The sequence below is a fragment of the Fistularia commersonii genome, chromosome 31 (genome assembly GCF_037954325.1).
Source record: "Fistularia commersonii isolate RoL2024-O1a breed Wild chromosome 31, RoL_Fcom_v1.0, whole genome shotgun sequence".
In the NCBI taxonomy this organism is placed as follows: Eukaryota; Metazoa; Chordata; class Actinopteri; order Syngnathiformes; family Fistulariidae; genus Fistularia; species Fistularia commersonii.
Window position 1 is genome coordinate 5546819 of NC_141314.1, and position 20682 is coordinate 5567500.

General features: G+C 46.5%; 2 protein-coding genes across 4 annotated transcripts in view; both read right to left on the minus strand.

The window, feature by feature from the left end:
* Positions 1-617: 617 nt before the first annotated feature.
* canx (calnexin) lies at positions 618-14366 on the minus strand. Of its 3 annotated transcripts, none has more exons than XM_086178666.1 (15): positions 14279-14366; positions 8264-8485; positions 7341-7414; positions 7194-7252; positions 6933-7074; positions 6746-6827; positions 6224-6416; positions 5905-6094; positions 5526-5639; positions 5288-5444; positions 4993-5208; positions 4363-4482; positions 3287-3401; positions 3046-3209; positions 618-2832 (listed from the first exon to the last, which is right to left on the minus strand). In XM_086178666.1, the coding sequence occupies exons 2-15, from the start codon at positions 8480-8482 to the stop codon at positions 2773-2775; spliced, it is 1905 nt and encodes a 634-aa protein (XP_086034792.1). In that variant the 5' UTR covers positions 8483-8485; positions 14279-14366; the 3' UTR covers positions 618-2772. The 3 variants fall into 3 exon arrangements, with proteins under 3 accessions (XP_086034792.1, XP_086034791.1, XP_086034793.1); XM_086178665.1 differs by lacking the exon at positions 14279-14366 and adding an exon at positions 11176-11195; XM_086178667.1 differs by lacking the exon at positions 14279-14366 and adding an exon at positions 11176-11196 and having other exon boundaries at positions 619-2829.
* A 2441-nt stretch (positions 14367-16807) lies between these two features.
* mgat4b (alpha-1,3-mannosyl-glycoprotein 4-beta-N-acetylglucosaminyltransferase B) overlaps positions 16808-20682 on the minus strand; it is a 27411-nt gene continuing 23536 nt past the window's right edge. The window contains exons 9-15 of the mRNA XM_086178539.1: positions 19579-19709; positions 19359-19466; positions 19059-19252; positions 18904-18982; positions 18722-18809; positions 17768-17880; positions 16808-17308 (exon numbers count right to left, since the gene is read on the minus strand). Of these exons, the coding sequence (XP_086034665.1) occupies positions 17285-17308; positions 17768-17880; positions 18722-18809; positions 18904-18982; positions 19059-19252; positions 19359-19466; positions 19579-19709 (737 nt within the window). The 3' untranslated portion in view covers positions 16808-17284. The remainder of the gene's footprint in view (positions 17309-17767; positions 17881-18721; positions 18810-18903; positions 18983-19058; positions 19253-19358; positions 19467-19578; positions 19710-20682) is intronic.

Below are 20682 nucleotides of genomic sequence, written 5' to 3' on the forward strand. Positions count from 1 at the left end.
AGAAACCCAAAAGGCATATAACACCTTGTGTTTCTACACATTTTTCAAGCTCATAGCGCAAACTAATATCAGTTTATATAACATATAAATGCAGTTTATCGTGTCTCTGAGTCATTGTTGCCACCCAATTAATCACATTTCAAACCAAGTTTAAAGTTTGTAAAAGGTAATTCCGTTCCCATTCGTATTAAAAACACTCAAAAGTTGTCCTTTCAATTTCTGATTATTTTATAAAATGAAGTTAAATATTCAACAGATTTCTGTTTGCCACGTGTGTGTGCATCAGCTTCCATCTCCAGGATGGTTGTAGTCCATCCGCAGTACCTTCATCACCTGCTCGAGGGCATTGTGAGGGACCCATGTTGGAGGCAGGGTCCTTGAGCTCCTCCTGTCTAGATAGCTATTTGCAATCTGTGCAGTTTCTTGGTTTACATTACATTAAAAGTCTAAAGCTATTATCTGTGAATGTCTCTTTTCAGGGGATTTTATATAGTTTAATTTGCCTGGTTTTGAAATTAGCAAAGTTGAAACTAAAGCTCCAATTCACACACCTGGAAACGCGATGGAGGCGCAGGGAAGAAAAAAAAAACAAAAAAAAAAACACCTTCAAACCCCTGTCGATTCCATTTGGCCTTTTTATTCATCAAAAGAAGAAGCCCACCAGCTTCTCTTATCACAGTTCATCCAGCCGAAGTCGCGCCTACCTGCGGCCTCGGTGCCGCCCCTGTGTCACAAACGGCCGACACATTTACGTTTCAACACAAAAAAGTCCAAAAAATAAAACTGAACAAAAACAGACAGTGGAGTTACAGAGTCGAGAGCAGGTACAGTGTTCAGTCTAAGTCTCTTCATCTAGGCAGCGTCAGCCAAACAGGAACCAGGAGGTGGGGGAGACGAGGCTTACGGCGATGGCTCCTCCTGGAAATCAGGTGTCTCGTTTTCCCGCAGCAGAAGAAGAAATGACTCGAGTATTTTACAGCCAAAAAACACCAGACTGAGTTTAGTCTAAGAAGAGGACTTAAAAAAAAAACAAAACAGGTTAAAAGTTCATCTGACACAAAGCCTCCGGTCGCCTCCGGGCCCCGACTGGATGCCTCCCGCCCGCCTTTCACTACTCTCACCCCTCCCTCGGCCAATCAGTGCAGAGTTTCGTTGTCCCGCCCAAGAGCTTAGGAAAGGTTTCGTCTCCCCGAGATGACAAGACAGTTTGGTCAAAACGCTTCGGAAAGGGATGTCTTTAGTGTCTGCATTCATGATTATTGACAGCTATAGTGGGGAGAGGGACGTCGGCCAGGGAGAGATCAGGGGTCAGAGGGAGGGGCGATTTGACGAAGGTTACTTGATCGGCAGAAGAAAACACCCAATAAGAGGACGCGGTTCTGATGGTGTTCTAACGGTTTTGGAACCATTGACAGGTTTGAAGCAGGGAAGGTTCAGGTTTGATTACATGGAGGTTCCATGACGCTGAGGGAAGGTTTCAGGAAGCTGGGAGGGTTGGATGATGGCAAGGACATGTCGAGAGGAAGGAGCAGCAGCTTATGGAAGACGTTCAGTCGAATATTTAAAAAAAAAAAGACAAAAAAAGGACCAAGAGGGAGCTGTTTGGAGTTTTAAGGTGAGAAACCGCAGGTGTATGTTTGACCTCTGACCTCCCGGATGCCATCAGTGTGTTCAGTTAGAAACTCACGACTGCTCACTAACACTCCCACACAGAAAAATCGTCACACCAAAGTTTGGAGAAAAAATAAAAAACAAACAAAATAAAAGTCAGTTAGTAAAGCTGGATCCTGTGAGGGAAGAGAACGTTTCCTGAAGCGCCTTGGGCTCCTTCAGGTTGCCGACGGCAGCCAGATGAGAAGAACCTGCACGACTCTTCTACGTTTAGATACAAACCGCGTTCTCCTCGTTCAGCTAATGGCAGGCTAACCGGCTGCTTCTCAGCCAAAGCGCTTCTAGTTGCTACGCGGTTCTTGTTGCCGAGGTGTTAGTCAGTGGCTCAAAACTAAACAAACAGGTTGTGTCATATATATTTATCCTGGTTTTAATTTGGATGTCTTTTGAATTTATTTTGAAGTGCAACATCCCCACGCTCATTTTGTTTGTTTGCCAACAGTTGGATATTTAGCAGTTAGAAGCCATATCTTAGCCAAACAGTCGCCACCCTCCACTCACCCCAATTGCTGCATTGTTTGCCTCTAAACAGACTTGGTGGTTGTTTGCGTAGCAGGTAGTTAGCTTGTTTCCAGTCGTATTAACTTGTAATCCAGAAGGATGTTAGCTCAGTGATCCAACCGTTAATTAGTGGGTACTAAAAGTTAGCTAACAAGGTCAGTCTGATGTGAAAGAGGGGGATTTGTCGTCCACCGTCCTGGAAACAGCCGGGTTACATGGGAACTAGTCAGAGGGCTAACAGCAATCAATCATCAGTGTCCAACAGGCTAATTAGCAGTAGCTTGAGTTGAATTGGCCCAATGACGCTGCAAGCTGGAGGAGGAGGTGGCTTGGGGGATGGGGGGCAGGGGGTCCCCAGGGGTTGGAGTCTGAGCAGGTGTTGAAGGAATGATGCAGGAAGTTTTAGTTAATCTCTTTAAAACGCACTAATGGAGTCTGTTAACTCTGGAATCATCGGTATCTTCGTCGTCCATGTTGGAGGTCGTGAATGGGATCCCGTCGACTTCCACGGCCCACGGGGGATGGGGAGGGGGGTTGGGGGCGCTGTTGCCTCGGAGTGGAGGAGTAGGAGAGGGGAAGGGGGGCTGTCCATCAGACTCATCAGTCCCTTCTGACCTTCCTGTTCCTGGGTGATCTCCTCAGGATATCATCCTCCTGCTTCTGGGAAGCAACACAGGAGGAAGGAGAAAGAAGGTCAAATAAAAAAAAGGGAGGAAACATGGAGGGTGGACATGGATATCGCAGAGGGAGGGATCAAGTGAGGGAAGGAGAGGACAGAAGGAAGGAGGACCGAGGGGATGAGACAGAACACGTGTAGGGAAACTGACAGAATAACCTCCATATGAGCTTTTAAATCCATGCAATTTTTCTTACCTCCTCCCCATCCTTCTCTTCGTCCTCTTCTTCCTCCTCCTCTTCCTCCTCGGGCTTCTCCTCCTCAACCTTCTCCTCCTCCTCCTCCTCCTCCTCCTCCTCCTCCTCTTCTGCTGCTGGTTCCTTGTCTGCAGGACTCTCGTCAAGGTCGCTCTTCTCTGCAGCTGGACATGTAGATTACCGTCAGACAAACAAACCCAGACACCAAAACCTCCATCAGGCCTTTATTGCGGTGCCTCACCTGGGCTCTTCTCCTCTTCCTCCTCCTCCTCCTTCTCCACTTCCTCTTCCTCCACATCTGGTTGAGGCTCATCAGTCTTCTTGTACTCAGCAGCGGGTGTGGCAGTGGTCTTCTTCTGCAGAATGAGCAGGAGGACAGCTGGTTCTTAACCATGACTGACTCAGGTTCAAGATATTGGATGGTAAAAAAAAATCCAGCCAGATTACTGGACATTTGGTCAAACTCATGTTCCACCATCTTGATACAGCTTTGGAAACTAACGGACCCCCAGATCCGCCCAGTTCCCCCCACTTTTTCCAGATCTGTTAGGTCAGTCTAATTCACAGGAACAAGATCGTGCAGCCCTGAAATGTCATGCACAGATCATGTTATGGGAACCCAATGTGTCCTGTGAAGACCAGGACTTGGTGTGGTCGTTGACTTGCGGCCACAAAATGAACAAGGTGCATGAGCTGCACTTCACAATGTGGCCACAAGGAGGACCCACTTCCCAGACCTTCAGTCCACCTGCGGCCAGGAGATGGATTTATTCGGGTTACAATGGCGACTACAAGAAGCCATAAAGTCACTAGATTTAGCCTCAAAGTTCTGGAAGGAACCCGCAGGAGGATGTCTAGGTTCTGGCTAGCTCTACTGTCAGTCCGAACCAGACTCGTGACAGCAGAAGGGTTAACTAGGCTATAACACCACAGATACACGGCACTGACACCACACAGGACGGGGCGGCGGTACTGATGGTGCTCTAACAGTGGCGTTGGTGGGGGGGCGGTGGCAGCATCCAGCCTCATTTAACTCGTCCTGTAAGCCGTCAAGACTCAAATGACCCTGTGAGTCTGCAGACGTCTGTGGACAGTCACACACGAGACGTGAGGGAGCTGGCTTCAAGCCACCGGGCTCAACCAACAAAACTTCATGCACATTTCAGGAATTGAAATCACCAATTCTTCCACACCTTTGAATAGAGCACGGAGAGCTCACAGGGAACTACACAGTAAGGACACTTTAATGATTACTGTCACCAGCTTGAGACTGAAACTCGGCGAGTCGCACTTCCAGTATGAATGTGTATGTCTTACCTTGCCGGTGCAACAGAAGACAACTATGAGGACAAGAGGTAACGCCACGGTGAGGACGTAGACAACCCACAGCCATGGACGCTCTTCTGCAGCAATCAGCATCTGAGTTGCCAGGCCGGGCTAGAAGCAGCAAACAACATCTGTTATTGTAGCCGGACCGGGACAATACAGGGAACTGCAGCTAAAAGCTTTGAAAACACAGAAAATTAGGCAAGGGAGACACATGCCCCTGAATGCAGTGTCTCCTCCTCATGTCAAACCCAGATGAGTCTGTACTCACAGGAAGGAGGGAGGTAAACCCTCTGTGAAGTGATAACAATAAATAAAATTATTCTTTTCATCTACCACCCTACCGTTGATGCCCTTTGTTAAATATCAGCCAACTGGTTTATAATCTTAAAAAAAAAAAAAAAAATGGCTGCTGTCATTTCCAGAACACCAGGGGAAGACATTAAGAGTTTAGGTACTGAAACAAGGTGTTTTACCTTTGGATTCTTAAACTGGTGATTTAAAGTTGAGCTCTGTTACTAAATGATTCATCACTTAAAAAGAAATTGTCTAGATCTGCTAAGATGGTTACACAGAGGATAAAAGTGGAATGCCCGACTTTGACAAACGTGGTAAACAGACCTCTGCAGCGCCCTCTGCTGCCTTCTTCAGCCCCCAGCCGTCAGTGGCCCAGCGGTCGGCCGTGTTGCGGTCATTGGTGACGAAGAAGTTGTCAAAGAAGATGTCAGAGGTCATGGACCAGAGCTCCAGCCCCACAGCGCTGAATGGGCTCATCCTGAATGGGTGCAGGTCCTCAAAGAAGGCCGGGTTGGGGATCTTCCTGGGCTTCCACACACCCTGAGGACAGAGGCGCTCTCAGTGCTCCAGCCCCCCAGAACCGAGCACAACCAGGAAGTGACATCACCAAACAGCTCACCTGGTAGTTGGGGTTGTCGATCATGGGCGCCTTCCACTTGCCCTTGTAGTTGGGATTGTCGATCATCGGCCGCTTCCAGGTGCCGCATCCTGGTGCCGTCTCACAGGCCGGATTGGGAACCTGCGGCGCCTCCCACTCGCCGTCCATGTCCTCGTCCCTGATGGAGATGGCAGTCCACAGTGAGCCATAACCGGCGCCATGGGAGCAGTGGGCAGGGCACGCTGTAGCAGCAACTCACCAGTCCTCAGGCTTGATCGCGTCAGGGTCTCCGATGTACTCAGGCTCGTCGTCCAGCCAGCCGTCAGGTTTCACTGCGTCGTCGTCAGCGATCTGAGCGGGAGCGTCCTCATCCCTGCGCACACATGGCCGTAATTTTTTTTTTTTTTCAGCCTGAATCCACAACCTGTCAATCAAACTAAGTGTGTTCTACTAATGTTGTCCTCTAGGGGCGCCAGAGCTACACAGAACTGTGTAGCAGAGGAAGAAGAAAATGTTTTCATTCATACGAGAAGCCGGACCATATTTCTGAACCCCCCCCCTCCCCGCAACAGTCTCCATGAGTCCGCGCACTGCCTTCTGTCATTCCTCAAACTGTCTCCATGTTAACTTGTACTGACCAGTCCTCAGGCTTGACAGCGTCTGGGTCCTGGATTTTGGGCCTTTCATCCCAGTCCTCGGGCTTGTGGTCATCGGGGTCCTCGATCTCCACAGGGGGGTTGACGGGAGGGTTGACGTCAGCCAGCAGGCTGCCACTGTTCACCACTGTCTGGTCCACCAGCATCTCAAAGGTGTTGTCTGGGTTCAGCACTGAATGGGGACACCCACACACACACACACACACACACACACACACACATCAGCCCCAGCACAACACACTGCACATCTCATACCACATGAACAGAAAAGTGTGTGTGTGTGTGTGTTTATATGTCTCACCCAGCGAGTACAGGTGTGTCTTCTTGTCAGTGTAGTAGGTCCTCAGGTCGGCGTCAGGCTTCTTGGCGTGTTTCTCCTCGTACTCTCCAGTCTTAGGGTTTTTGTGTCTGAAGATGAAGTGCAGCTTGTAGTCCTCGCCACACTTGTCGGGTCCAAACATGATAGTGTATGGAGTTTTGTCCACAAACTGGTTCTGCTCAGACACACACAGCAACACAAATATGATAATGATAATTATAGCCTTAACTTTGACACTTTATATTTTATTGTATTTCCTATTCTCCCTCCTTCCAACTATTATCTATTATTGTTATGTTTTACTTGAAACTCTGGCACAACAATTTCCTTCGGGATAAATAAAGTTGTTCTTATCTTATCTTACACATTAACACACCAATGTCCAGTGTGGACTGAGAAGTAGGTCCAGGCTATGGAATCAAGTGTCAGTAATGTGACAAAATAAAAAATAAATAAATAGCAACCTTTGAAGAGACTGTGTGTGTGTATGTTTGTGAAACTGACCAGGTCCAGCTCTGGGGTCTGGGTCAGCAGCTTGACGTAGGCACCGCCACAGTCAATACCAGACTGGAAGTTCACCTCGTACCTGAATGTACCGGGAGGAAGGAGGATAGGTTACCGCCATATATGTGATGCTGTGTCAGAAGGTGTGTGTGTGTGTGTGTGCGCACGCGCGCATGTGCATTCGTACTGGATAATGAGTGGCTTGGTGTCAAAGACGAAGGGCCGCAGCAGCTGTGCAGAGATGGCGTGATGTTTGGCTCTGGACTTCAGGACCAGACCTTTGTCACCAGGCAGCTTGCTGTCCTTCATCTCTTCCACCTCCCATTTACCTAGAGAGACACACACACAAACACACTTTCAGAGAAACCTGTATCCAGCAGTATTTCTCTGCAAGTGTGACACAGACGAGTCTAATTGTTGAGTGCTGGAGCCCCCCCCCAACTCGTACCATCATACTTGGCAATCTCCTCATCAGCGTCATCCTTCTTGGCGCTGGATAGGACCCACCTGGAACCAGCATGGAGATCGTTAAGTCCAACTTAGTATTTGGGTTTTTAACTAGTAGCGAATGGGGCGTTTAGTGTTATGTTCTCACCCGTCCAGTGTCCCCCGGTCGAAGGATTCGGCGAAGAAGTGTTCCCCCATGGGCTCCGGGGCCTTGTAGGTCACCTTGGCAACAAAACACCAACAGTCAAAAGCAGGACCTGAATTCGCCAGCATCTCTGACGTCCAGTTCAATCATTCACTTTTATCATTCACACCTACAGACAATTTTGGAGCTTTCAATGAGCCGCAGGAGAACATGGGCCCAGGGAAAGGGGAAATAGGGATGTATGGATCCATAACCTGGCACTTGGGTACCTCAGTATGGGCGGGTCGATATTTTGGAGTCAATACTTTTAAATGATCATTCTATCACACAACCCCAAATATAGATGTGAGCTGTATGAATTTCAGAAGAAGTCACGGACACATTCCCATCATTCAGGTTCATATTTCTTGTCCCATCTGTGTCCCGAATTATATTCATGGAAGGAAAAACAGGTGATACATAAATAATGCAGATAAGGGCTGCTGACAAGTCAGAAGCGCTGCTCCTGCTGATGTTGAGGATGTTATGTTTCGCTGGTTTCATGCAGATTCTTGAGCACAATGTAGATCTTTCAATTTACAAAGTGTAAATTATTTTGTATTTATTTGCAGTCTTGTTTTAATTGTTTCTTCAATTCCATTTTACATCTCCATTGCCATAAACTCATTAATAAATGCTGTGCAATCATGTGATTTCTTTTAAGGTGCAAACAGCATCGGTATTGATGAACATGCCATAGAGCAATGGTCTTAGATCTAAAAGGGGAAAAGGTTGGTATCTCAAGAAACCCCACGCAGATCCCAGGATCTTTCCCCAGGAAAGCATTTGGATTATTAGGATCAGGATCATTATCAACACATGGCAGTGATGTTTTAGTCTTCATAGAAATCCTCATCAATAAACGGATCAGTCAGCGACAGTCTTACCTTCGGAGCGGGCGGCGCTTTGGACTCAGGCGAAGCATCATCCTGGCCGTCGTCCTCCAGCTCATCGTGGGCGCCGGTGACGTCCAGGTCCAGCTCATCCTCGACGTCCACATCATCCCCCAGGGCATCTTCGTCCAGGTCTTGGGCCCGAGAAATGGGGTTCAGACCAAGGAAGACCAGGCTCACCACCAGCACGCACAACCATACCCTCCGATCCATCGTCTGGGGGAGCAAGCGTGCATCAATGTCAGCAGGCGACAAAAGACTGATCAGATCCTCAGCGCCCCGACAGTGGGACCATCAATAACGTTTGAGTCCCTGAACAATGAGTTCCATTGGTCATTTATCATCTTTGAGGATGATTCAACATTTATCTAACGATCCTTCAACGTGACTGGTAGATGAGAACTCTTCGGTGCTACAAGTCAAAACACGGGATAACTGACGTTCTTGCTCAAGAACCAGGTTCCTATTTGCTCTCCAATCAAGAGCCTTGGGTCTCCTAAAATTTAGAACAAGTAACTTAGTAAACTTCCACAATATTTGTTTGTCACCCGAGGACAAGTTGAATCAGGCAGGCTTTGTTTGCAGCAGGAGACAGAGGGACCGACAAAGTCAAACATCCAATTGTATGCAGCCAGGATGCGGTGAAGCAGCTCTGCATCTTTGTTTAGGGAGACGTTTGACACACAGAGAGCAGAGGATCCATCCCAAGGCGTGAAATTCACAGCAAAACATTTCTCTTTGGGTTTTTCCTCTCATTTCCACTGAAAACCAACTTCTTCCTCAAGCAAAAAAGGTGGTTGTTATTTCAACAAAGGCGTGGTTGTGTATTTTATGTTTTTTTTTTTTTTTATGTTCCGAATCCCTCAAGTGGCATGTTTACGTTTCAGGTCTATTCCCCCCCCTCCATCATGTCAATGCTGCCGTTATTCGGGCTGCGGAGAATATCCAGACAGCCTGTTTACTGCCGCCACTGCACAAACACTGCAGATCGGCTTTGAGTTACCGCGCACACTGAGGGGGGCGACAGCTGATCCGCCGCTGTGGATTACATCGTCAGCGGCGTGTAATCACAGATACGGCATCCTCCCAGAGGCCCGCCGAGGGCTGTGGCCTTCGCCAGGCAACAGCAGAGAACGGGATGGATGTGGACTGCAACCTTGTTCACCAATCAAACAACCAGCCAGTTTGTGCGTGAACAAACAGCGTCCCTGCCCACTTATCCCTCTGGAGACCCCTGTGCACTGTTCTCCATTGGTAAACACACACACGCCCGTGTCCTGGCAACCAGCCATCGCCATAGTGACCAACCAGCACCCACAGGACAGAGAAAGAAACTCTACTTAATTTGCCTTAATGAGATTATCACCAGCGGGATTATTGGTGCCCCCCCCAACACACACACACACACAGGTTTCTTTAAATCCGGACAGACTTGTCTGGATTCTGAGTTGTTACATGTTTATTTCAGAGTCACCCTGACTGAAAATTAAATCCAACCCTTGGCGGCATCCTTCAGCTCCAACTCCTAAGGTGACACCTGGCCTCCTGTTCTGTTTGACTACATGTTCACTTTTCAAAGACAGATCTTCAAGAGTGACATGATAAACTGTCGCCCGGTGGTTTGCCAACATCAGGTCTGGTCTCAATACGATCAGTCCAGATCATAATTAAACAGCGCCATCCTAAACAGGCCATGTTTGAGGTGTCATTAGGAGCAGAGGTGTAGCATGGAATTGATATCAGAGATCATCTACATAATTTACCATTTTTTGGAATTCCGTGGTTAAAATTCAAGAACCTTCACCAGCCGGAGAGCGGTGGGCAACTGACTCGTCTGTTTCATCTGTCACAAGCATCAGCTCTGGATTCGTCCAAATCACCGCCAGCCAGGTCAATAGAAACCCGACCGCCGCCAGAATGTACCTACGCTGAGCACACTGAGGAGCTGCTCCTGTCAGCATGTTACCCTAGGGGCTAATCAGATTAGCTTGCAACAGCTGGGATTAGCAGCTGCGCTGATGGGTGTCACCAACACTAGCTGTTAGCTTAGCATCAGAGCCATCTGGTGTTTACAGTTGGGAACCTTTCGTCTGACGAGAACCCTGAAAACTTCTTGAAAGGATTCCTTTTCAAACTACATTTCTGTCAGGTTTCAAAAGAGGCACCTCCATCTGACACAGGACCAATTATCATCTCTCAACGAATCAAGTCAGCCCTTCCTCCTTCGATTCTACTTTTCTCCCTCTATGGGGAAACTGAATGAAAATTGTTTTATTCGCCAGGCATGAAGAAAACCTCAGATTAGTTGCACAGTTTAAAAATCCAGGCTCAAGTACCCCAAATATCAAGTCAGGGGTTTTCAATGACTTTCACAGATCAAGACTGAAGCTTTAGCTGCTTTTCCACAGAAGTCATGTTGAAGAAAACTGATGGATTACTAGAAGTTTCTGCGGTCTGGTTCTGGTCATTTTAAAAATCAGATTTCTCTTAAAAGCTCAAGTGGCACGCCGCAGCTCCGATTCCCCTGCCCCTAGGAGGTAGGGGGCGGCTGCAGCTGCTCCAATTGAATGTTAAAGCCTCAGCAGTATGTCTGGACCCACCATAGCTCTGGGTCTGAAGGGACATCTCCTGCAGATAAGCGCTGATAAGCAGGAACAGCAGGCCTTCTAACCCACCACTGGCCCAATTGCAGGACCAGTCTGACTCTGGACTGTGTCCGGAAATTAGTCACAGTATACTATTAAATAAAAAAAAGGAAAAGTAACTATTTTTTATTTTTTTTGCTGCGAATCAAATGAAAGACATGGGGCTGCCCGAGAATGAATTTATAAACCATCTTAAATATTTTAATAAGCTAGAATAGAGTGTCATTAAGCTCATCATTAAACACTGAAGGAAGAATGTACCTGAGGCCCCAGGTTTCCAAGGAGGAGCTCCATGGGCCATGCTGGTGCCAACCTGTTCAGGCTGCTGAGCGGATGAAGGAATATCCGAACATTTCAAAAAAATACCCCGAAAATTACGAGAACTGAAGGTGCGCCGAGGTGCTGGGACGTTTGATGGAACTGACTGTCACTAAAGTCTAGGTTTCCAATTTAATTTGAATGAATCTGAACTCGAGCGATGCCAGCTAAAGAGTTAAAAATGCATTTGATCAATAAAAGCAGCTATTGATTTGATGTTCTCCAAAGAACAAGAAGAGTTGGTGTGAGAGAGGAAGATACAGTGAATAGGGTTAGATGGAGAAAGTTGACTCGCTGTGGCGACCCCTAACGGGAAAAGCCGAAAGAAGAAGAAGAAGAAGATCTGATGTTCTCCACTGTGGACCACCGCTGATGTCACAATGAGGTCACGGGTATGAAATGACAGAGCTGTTAATTCCGTCATTTTGGTCAGTCAGTGTCCAGGTTTTGACAAGGTCTGAGGCCTGAAGTGAGGGACAATGCTATTAGAAATTAAATTAAAACCTATCTGCCATCAGACCTGGTTCATTTTAGCTATTTTGTTTGAAATCTATGTCAATGTAACCCTACTACAATGTAACCCCAGTGAAAAGGACCCCGTTCCAGCAGGACAGGAGAGACTTTATTTCGTACTCACTTGCGGAACAGTCAGGTTCAACCCACGCATGCGGTCAACCAGAACCTCCCTGCCCTCTCACCCTTTAAACCAGTCCCCCCAAACAAGGGCCAGTAGAACCAATCACCCCCCATACTTTCTTCCAAATGCATCTCTTTAGGTAACTGCCAACCACGACAAATCAAATTGACAGAGCACCAACATACAACCCACAATCAAAATAACATATAATTTACATGGTTACATCAATTTATCATTTATATCAATTTACATCTCACAGTATTGGCTCAATACAACCTCTCTTTCATTTGATAAAAAAAACAAGAACATAAGTAATATTCTAACTCCAAGATTATGCAGCAACTTGAGTAACTCATTCATTCTCAGTTTGTAAAAACCCTGGAGACGTTAAACCACCTGTCCTCAGACATGACTCAGGACCCTGCTGAGTAACTGAATGATCAGCTAGGCTGATATACCCAGCACTTTGACTCCAGTGTGTGTGTGTGTGCATGCGTGCGTGCGTGCGTGCGTGCCCGCGTGCGTATGGGGGAGGGGGATCCCAGCCGGTTGGACCAGCCCAACCTGTCAGTGTGAATGAATGATAGTTTATTTTTATCAGGGGAACGGACTCCAGGGAGGACTATATTCTATTTTTTTACTTGAATAAAAGTCCCCTGATGTCGCTGCCAATCATTTGAGTGTGAACCATTAATCAATTAGCAAACATTTCAAACTATGCTCTTAAGCAATGTTCTGTCAAGCATCTCATTTCTTTAAATATCTCTTCACCATGAGCTAATTTGAAGAGTCTTTTATCATCCCTGCACAGCACATGTAGTGCGACAAGATTTTAAGGGCAGTAAAAAAGGGCAAACCTAAATCTAAGTTGGAGAGGTAGCAGTGTTGGTTAGAGAGGTAGTCCTGCTCATCCAGACAGTGAAAACCTGATGTCTGAATCTTTGCTATGTAGGGGGAATGACGGCTAATTTGTTCGTTCCAGTAAATTGATAAGACAGGAAATTAACTACAAACTACTTATAGTTAATATAAGGTTTGTTTCTTGGACCTTCATAATGACAAACTATATCTCATTACTATATTAGAATTGTAGTTTACCTGTGAGAACCTGATAATGCAGAGTTGATCTCTAAAGTCCAGATTTTGAAAGCTATTATTCACACATTTAAGTCCAAACTGAAGAAGCCTTTCAGATGCAGTGAAGCGTCATCGACGACAGAAAATCAAGACCAGTTGGCATGTGATGAAGATTTTGAGAAGAATTAATCATGAGCTGGGTGACTGAGAACCTCCAGACATACCAGGACACCACTTCTGAAAGAATCATACTTCCAAATCTCATGAAAATAAACCTTTTCAGTTCTTCAAATTGCGAGCCGAATACCACAATACACGCTGAACTTATTTAGCTTTTGAATGCTGCCAAACACAAAAATCACATCGCTGTCCAATTTGCTTACACTAGCATCAAATATATGAAAATGATGCACGTACCCAAGTTCACATAACAGCTGGTCCAGAAAACGAAACGATAAGAGTTTTACAATTTCCCCTGACCTTTTCCAACGTCAACCTTTGACCCAGTGCAACAAGCATGTCGTTGTCTCCATGACGGACTCCAACAAATTCCGGGTTCACTTCATCCCACTGCATCTCCAAAAAAAGATTGGACTCCCACATTTTTAAGGCCGATCCACTTCTCGTCTACGTATTTATTCATCTCGATCGTCATCCATGTCATTGTGGGTGCTTATTTTGACAGGAAGTCGGGGGATCATGACGGCGCTCATTAACGACGGTTACAGCCCCACGGGGGCTAAATGCCCTATTCAAATTAAATCCCCCATTTATTAGGTTCTAACGTTTACCGATATTACCCATTGAAGATGAGAAAATTTACTCAACTACGGCCCTGTTTCATTAAACGTGTCCAGCCTGTGGTATCGCCCACCAATGACCAGCCCCTCCGTAACTAAGACGGCTCTCCAAGCTAGCTTAGCTAAGACAGGGCGCCGTGCTCCTCCATGAACCGAATGGCGAAAACAGGAGGGCGGTATAATATAAATCCGCCGTTGGGAACCACCTTTAACTCGCCGAACTAAACCGGTCCGACCGCGGAATACAGTCTACTCTTTTCGCTGTCGGGTATAGGCGAAGCGACCGGAGGCTAACTGAAAGGGCTAACTGGCAGGCTAAGTTCACCTGTGGTTGATTAGCTTCCGTTAGCCGCTCCCTCTCATGCTAACAAACACGCCGGAGACGCGGAGCTGCATTTTCCGCGGCTGAAAATAAGCGCCATCCGAACTCTTAACACATATAAAGGCCCGCCGGTGCAACATTTGTTGGAAATGCATAAAACTGACCCGTTAAGGCCTGAAATAAGAGACACTTCCCGCTGTCTCGACTCACCTCCGGCTCTCCGATGTGACCGCCTGGGAACTACTGAGGAGGGTCACGTGGGCCGATGGAGGACAGAAGCCGCCTTTGGCCGTCGCTGATTGGTTAGCAGAGGAATATTTGACGTTTCCTGTCAACTGTCAGGTGTCGATTGGACGGAGGGAGAGCTGCACCTCGTGGACAGCGATGATTGGCAGGGCTGTCGAGGCGAAGTGTGCGCTGATTGGTCGGGGCGGGGCTTCGAAGGAGCCTCCAGCACCGGCATGGCCGCTGTCCAGCAGGAGGAGCGTAGAAAACAATGCTATTTTTTTCCTTATTTACTAAACGTATTTGACATTTCCGAGAAAAGGAAATAAAGCAGCTAAATCCAATTTCAAATGAAATTCATTGTCTGTAAAAAATATATGTGAACTAAGCATATGAAAATTGTCTAGTCACAGGAATGTAAGAATGAACGTCTCCCTAAAAAAATCATCAATATACACAAATCAATCAATACATTTCCCCATCGTGGAAAAAAATCATTAATTTATCTGGCCGCTGGAGCCTATTCCAGCTGGAATTGGAAACAAAGTGGGGGGTTCACCTTGGCCTGGTCACCAGCTGATCACAGGACCACATATAGAGAAAAAAACATTCACTCTTTCATTCACATGTCTGGAAAATTTAGGGTCCCCAGTGAACCTCCTGCATGTTTTTTCGGACTGTGAAAGGTAACCAGAGAACCTGGAGGAAACCTGCGCAGACACAAGGGAGAACAAATCAAACATTCCAGTTATGATCATCATCTCCTTCTGCAGACAGAGGTGCACCATGGGGGGCATGGGTCATGCATTCAGTCCCGAGCAGAGCAGGGATCATGAGGACTAGAGGAACCAATGGTCAAGAACACGTGGCTGCAGGAGGACCTGACACAGTCATGAGTCGGTGCATCCAGAGCTGGAACCTAGCGGGGGTTGGGTGTGGAGAGGGGGGGTTTATATTGACAGCTGGACTCCGTGACAACATAGACAACCAGCTGCCGCGAAGTCGGACCAACCACGGCGAGGAACCGAACCGCGTGGAGCTTCAAGACAGCAGACGAAGACGAAGAACAACAACTGGATTTTGAAGAGGAAGAACAAGGAGAAGAGCCATTTTGATATAAGTTGCATGACAGCACAAGTTCAGACTAGCAGTGATTATGCTAAGCTAGGCTAACACATTGCTAAGCTATTCAGGTAATGCTGATTTCCAGGGGGAGCGCAGAGAGAAGCAGGTCACGCCAAGGCCTTTAATCCATTCAGCCAGTCAGGGCGAGCCGCGACGATCATGTGACCCACACACACACACACACACACACACACACACACACACACACACACACACACACTCACAAACCAAATACTGCGTTCATTCCATCTGTCAGCAGATGGATTAAAAAGCACTTTGATCCACGCTTTTTAAGACTCAAAGGTTCCCTGTCAACATTGGCCTTAAAATCAGGTCTTTATTGTGAAGGTAGCTTGTTAAAGGATCCAAAAATAAAAGCATAAGGACAACTATCTCTGGAGAGTAAGACCTCAACCGTAATCCATTTTCACCTGCCGTTGACAAAAGCATAGGTTCAGATTCAGATGGATGTTGCATTTCAGGAACCAGTGATGAAGAACATGAGAGCTTTTATAACTGATAAAAGTTAATTCGACTAAAACCAGCATTCATGCTGGTGATGTTCCCTGTGGGAAGTCAGAGCTGTGTGTGGCTCCATCGGTGGGTTCTCTCCAGGTTCTCCAGCCTGGATTCTCTCCAGGTTCTCCGTCTTTGTCCCAAAATCCAAAAACAATGAGCAGGTTCATTGAGGACGTGCCAGTGTGAACAAGAGGGTGAATGGTTGGATGATCAACAGCTGACCTGTCCAGTTTAAGCACAGTCTCTAAGTATAAACTCATAAACTATAAATGAATGAAAGAATGAATGAATAAATGAAATCCTTAAGTCATATTGTATCGCCTCCCATGATTTCCAACTACAACACTGCATTTCAAATCAATCCATTTAAATATTTCCTATTTGGTCAAATTTTTTTTTTACCAAAATCAGACTTTGTTTTGATGAAAAAACACTTTACAAACATATATTAATAATCATTATCACTTTATATAATATAATATAATTAATATTTGACCATGACTGTGTATTTCATCATTAAGTACTAGATTAATACATTTAGCTGGTTATTTATTGATCGTAATAACTAACTTTTTTTAATAATAATAAATCAATTACATTTAATTGATTTATTTATAAAGTTACTGATTTGAGAGGTCAAAGGTCGGCCCTGATGCTCTGTGGCTCATCATCCTTATATGTATCTTTATTATCTAGAAGTAGTAGTAGTAGTAGTAGTGGCTGCAATAACAGAAAAAAAAAACAAAAAAAAAACACGATTTTCCCATAGAAGCTCAGAGCAATCGTGTTTGTTGGGTGAGAGTGCAAAGTATCAACACCCATAATGCAGAGGAGGTGCAGAGGAGATGCAGAGAGGAGCGTCACCCAGGGTCCACAGTTTTACACTTTATTACAAAGGTGTCGAGGCGTAAAAACCCGGTCAGTAGTTTGATCAGGTCCAGAAACATCAAGCTACAGGTTCCAGCCAGTCATCTCCTTAAGGCAAGTGTGTGTGTGAATTTGTTTGTATGAGTGTGTGAGTCTATGTAGATATGTGTGTGTCAGGTTGGGGGGAGGGGGGGCAGTAGAAGGGTCTGGACCAGCTCTTTGATCCTGGAGCAGCAGGTATGTGTGTGTGCGTGTTTGTGTGTGTGTGTGTGTGTGTGTGTGTGTGTGTGTGTTTGTGTGTGTAAGGACCAGTGTGTTCCACATCTCTATGTACACAGATACAGAGGATCCATGACAGTCCGTCCCTCTGAGCTTCCCGCCTGCAGGGACCTCGTCAGGCCAGAGGGGGGCGCTGTGGCACCGTGGAGGGGTTGTGAGCAGCAGCTGGTGCTGGGGGGGTCCTCTGGGGCAGGAGGGGGGTTAGTCTGCTTTCTTGATGAAGATCTGAGCCAAAGAGCACAAGGACCAGTGAAAACCAGGATCTGGACCAGGACCATCAACACCAGAAACAGGAAGTTCATTTTTCCTGTATAAGTCAAGATAGATATAAAGTAATCTCTCTCGTTCTCTTTATATTATGCAATTGAGTCATGTGACATCACAAGGTCATGTGACATCACCAGGCAATGTGACATCATCTGGTCATGTGACATCACCGGGTCAGGTGACATCGCCGGGTCAGGTGACACCACCGGGTCATGTCACAGTTCAAATCTTCATTGAACACGAGCAGCAAAACATGAAGGAAGCAGCTCTCTTGATTTTTTTACTGATTTTAATTTATCTGTGGATTGCTTTTATTTTAAAAAATTGATTGTACATTTTGTGCAGGTAAGTATTAATAACCATGTAATGGAGCATCTATTACAACATGGAGGACCTTCAGACATCTGGCTGCCTCACCTCGCTCAGGATGACCCACACTGGCGAATCCGCCATCACCGTCAGACGCATGGCCTCCAGGGGACCGAAGGCGGGGTCCACCTCCCCCTCGGCCACGCCGCTCTGGAAGCTTCCTGGGAGACACGGAGGGCGGCGTGTTAGGACCGGACGCACGGCGCAGCTGCATGCTTCCTGTTCCAGCATTTTCTTATTAGGGTTTCTTATCCTGCTTCCGATCAGATGATTCAGACCTGTTCTCTGACCCTGGAGGTCCGGCTTCAGAGGCAGAAGAACCCTGATGGAACTCCTAAGGACTTCATCATCACACAGCTGGACTCAAATGGAATTTAACATTCAGCAATATTCATTGGGTTGTATGTCTCTATATGACCTGTGAATGAATGTATAGTTGTATGTGTCTTCATGATTTGTGAATGAATTAATGAACAGTTGTATGTCAACATGACTTGCAAATGAACAAATGAATAATTGATTGTGTTTATACAACTTGTGAATGAATAAATGAATTAATAGTTCTATGTGAATGAATGTGTGAATAGTTGCATGTGTCAATATGACTCGTGAATGAATGACTGAATGGTTGTTCATCTCTCTAGGATGTGACTGAATGAGAGAATAGTTATATGTTTCTATATGACTCATGAATGAATGTCTGTGTCTGTACAACTTGTGACTCGAGTGAATGGTTGTATATCTCTATATGACTTGTGAAGGAATGAATGGAGAGTTGCATGTGTCAATATGATTTGTGAATGAATGAATGAATGAATAATCGTATGTCTATATGACTTGTGAAGGAATGAATGAATAATAGCATATGTCTATGTGAATTGTGAATGGATGAATTAATGAATGAATGAAAAGTTGCATGTGTCAATATGACCTGTGAATGAATGAGTGAATGGTGACATGTCTCTGTTTGATTGACAGCCGCGTGTGAACCGGTTGACCCACCGATCCTGATGAAGCCGTCCTCAGTCCGGTGGTACTGCGGCGTCTTGTCCCGCCCGTCTGTCAGAGCCTCCTTCTCCGCCTGAATGTTCTGGAAGGACAAAACCAGTGGTCAGTGAACTCACTTGAGGTTCCGGCTGGGGTTCTGCTGCGTTCACTGTCCATCCGTGGGGGAGGACACTCACGTCGAAGGGAAGAACCTCCACGGAAGTGTTGAATAGTTTGTCTCCTGGATGCTCAATGTTCCCGCTTCGGAAGAAGTACCTGCAAAGATGAAGGAGAGGAGAGTGACCTTACAGGAAGTGACACGAGCAGCGGCGGCGTCCGTCCGGCATCGGACCTCTCGATGCGGGAGGGGGTGAAGAAGCGGATGCGGATGAAGTCCCCGGTGACGGGGGTGAAGGCCCAGAAGAAGTCCTCCCCCAGGTAGGCCTTCTCCAGGGTGAAGTGCTGGTAGGTCTTCAGGCTGGTCGTCACCTCGGCCAGCGGGTTGGCGTGACCTTTGTGAAGTGTCTGCTTCCCGAAGTCCTTGTCCTGACACGGAAGGGGGGGGGGGGAGAACGTCAGCGAAGGTCCGGCTGGGGTCTAAGGTTAAAGGTCAAAGGTTGAAGTTAACGACGAGGAGAACTCAAGGCGTTACCTTCAGTTTCTGGATCTTTCCGGCCAGAGAGGAGTGCGTCCCAACGTGCTGGAAGAGGGAGGGTTTGAACCGGATCCTCAGGTTGGCTTTTTGCCGGTCGCAGTGTTTCTGAGCACAGAAGCACAAGCATGCAATTACACAGTTATTACACCAAATGGCTGGCGCAAATGCTCAAAATTTGGTTCCATCCAATAATTAGTGAGATGAGACGTTTTTTTACCGCGTCTTTCTCCGGGTTGCAGACTTTGACCCACATGATGTGGTCCAGCAGCCAGTCGATGGGTTTGTCCTTGTAGAACATCAGCATGAACTCAACAATCAGGGAGAGATCCAAGGACTTGAACATCTTCCCTGGAAAACACCACCGGCGATGTCATCAGTCCTGCTTATTATGGGATATTTCCGTTATAATTACCGTTGCTGTTACATAATGGTCAGTATCATTACCACTGGTTGCGTTTTTGCGTCTGAGAACCTCTAAGAGCCTTGGAGAATCTCCCAAGAACCTATGATAAACTCTGAAAATGTCTGAGAACCTACAAGAACCTCTGAGAACATTGAAGGACTACTGAGAGCATCTGAGAAGCCATGAGAGCCTTTGAGAACCACTGAATATCTTCACCCAGGGCTTAACCCAGATAGCTGTCAATCATCCAAACATTCACCCTTCAACAGTCTGGAAAAATTACCCTGAGCCAATCAGCAATGGGTTTGGTTGCTTAGCCCCACCCCCTTTCATTGATTGGTTCAGAGCTCCAGTCAATCGAATCATCAGCTGTTGCCTGATGACAAGCTTCCGTCTCGTTGGCGATTAATATCTGGACTATTATGGGTTGGGATGAGGGGAGAAATTGAAAACACACTCACACTCACACACACACAGACACACACACACTCATTCCCACGAGGCTTTGCTGCTCTACTTCTTCCTAATAAGTCCCTGAGTGTTTCGTCCCTCATTACGGAGACCCAATCAAACACACACATATACGCTGACACACACACTTACAGCCTGACACACACACCCTTACACCTATACACACAAACAACCTATCTCTCACTCACTAACACACACACACACACGCACGCACAGATACACACAAGCAGATACACCCTGACAGACACACACACACCCTTACACCTCTAAACGCACATGTGTCCACACACATGCAGGCACATGCACACATACACACTGACACACACACTATTACACTTATACACGCAAACAACCTGTCTCTCTCACACATACACACAAAGACACACACACACACAAACACATTTACACTATGTCACACACACACCCTTACACCAATACAACCACACA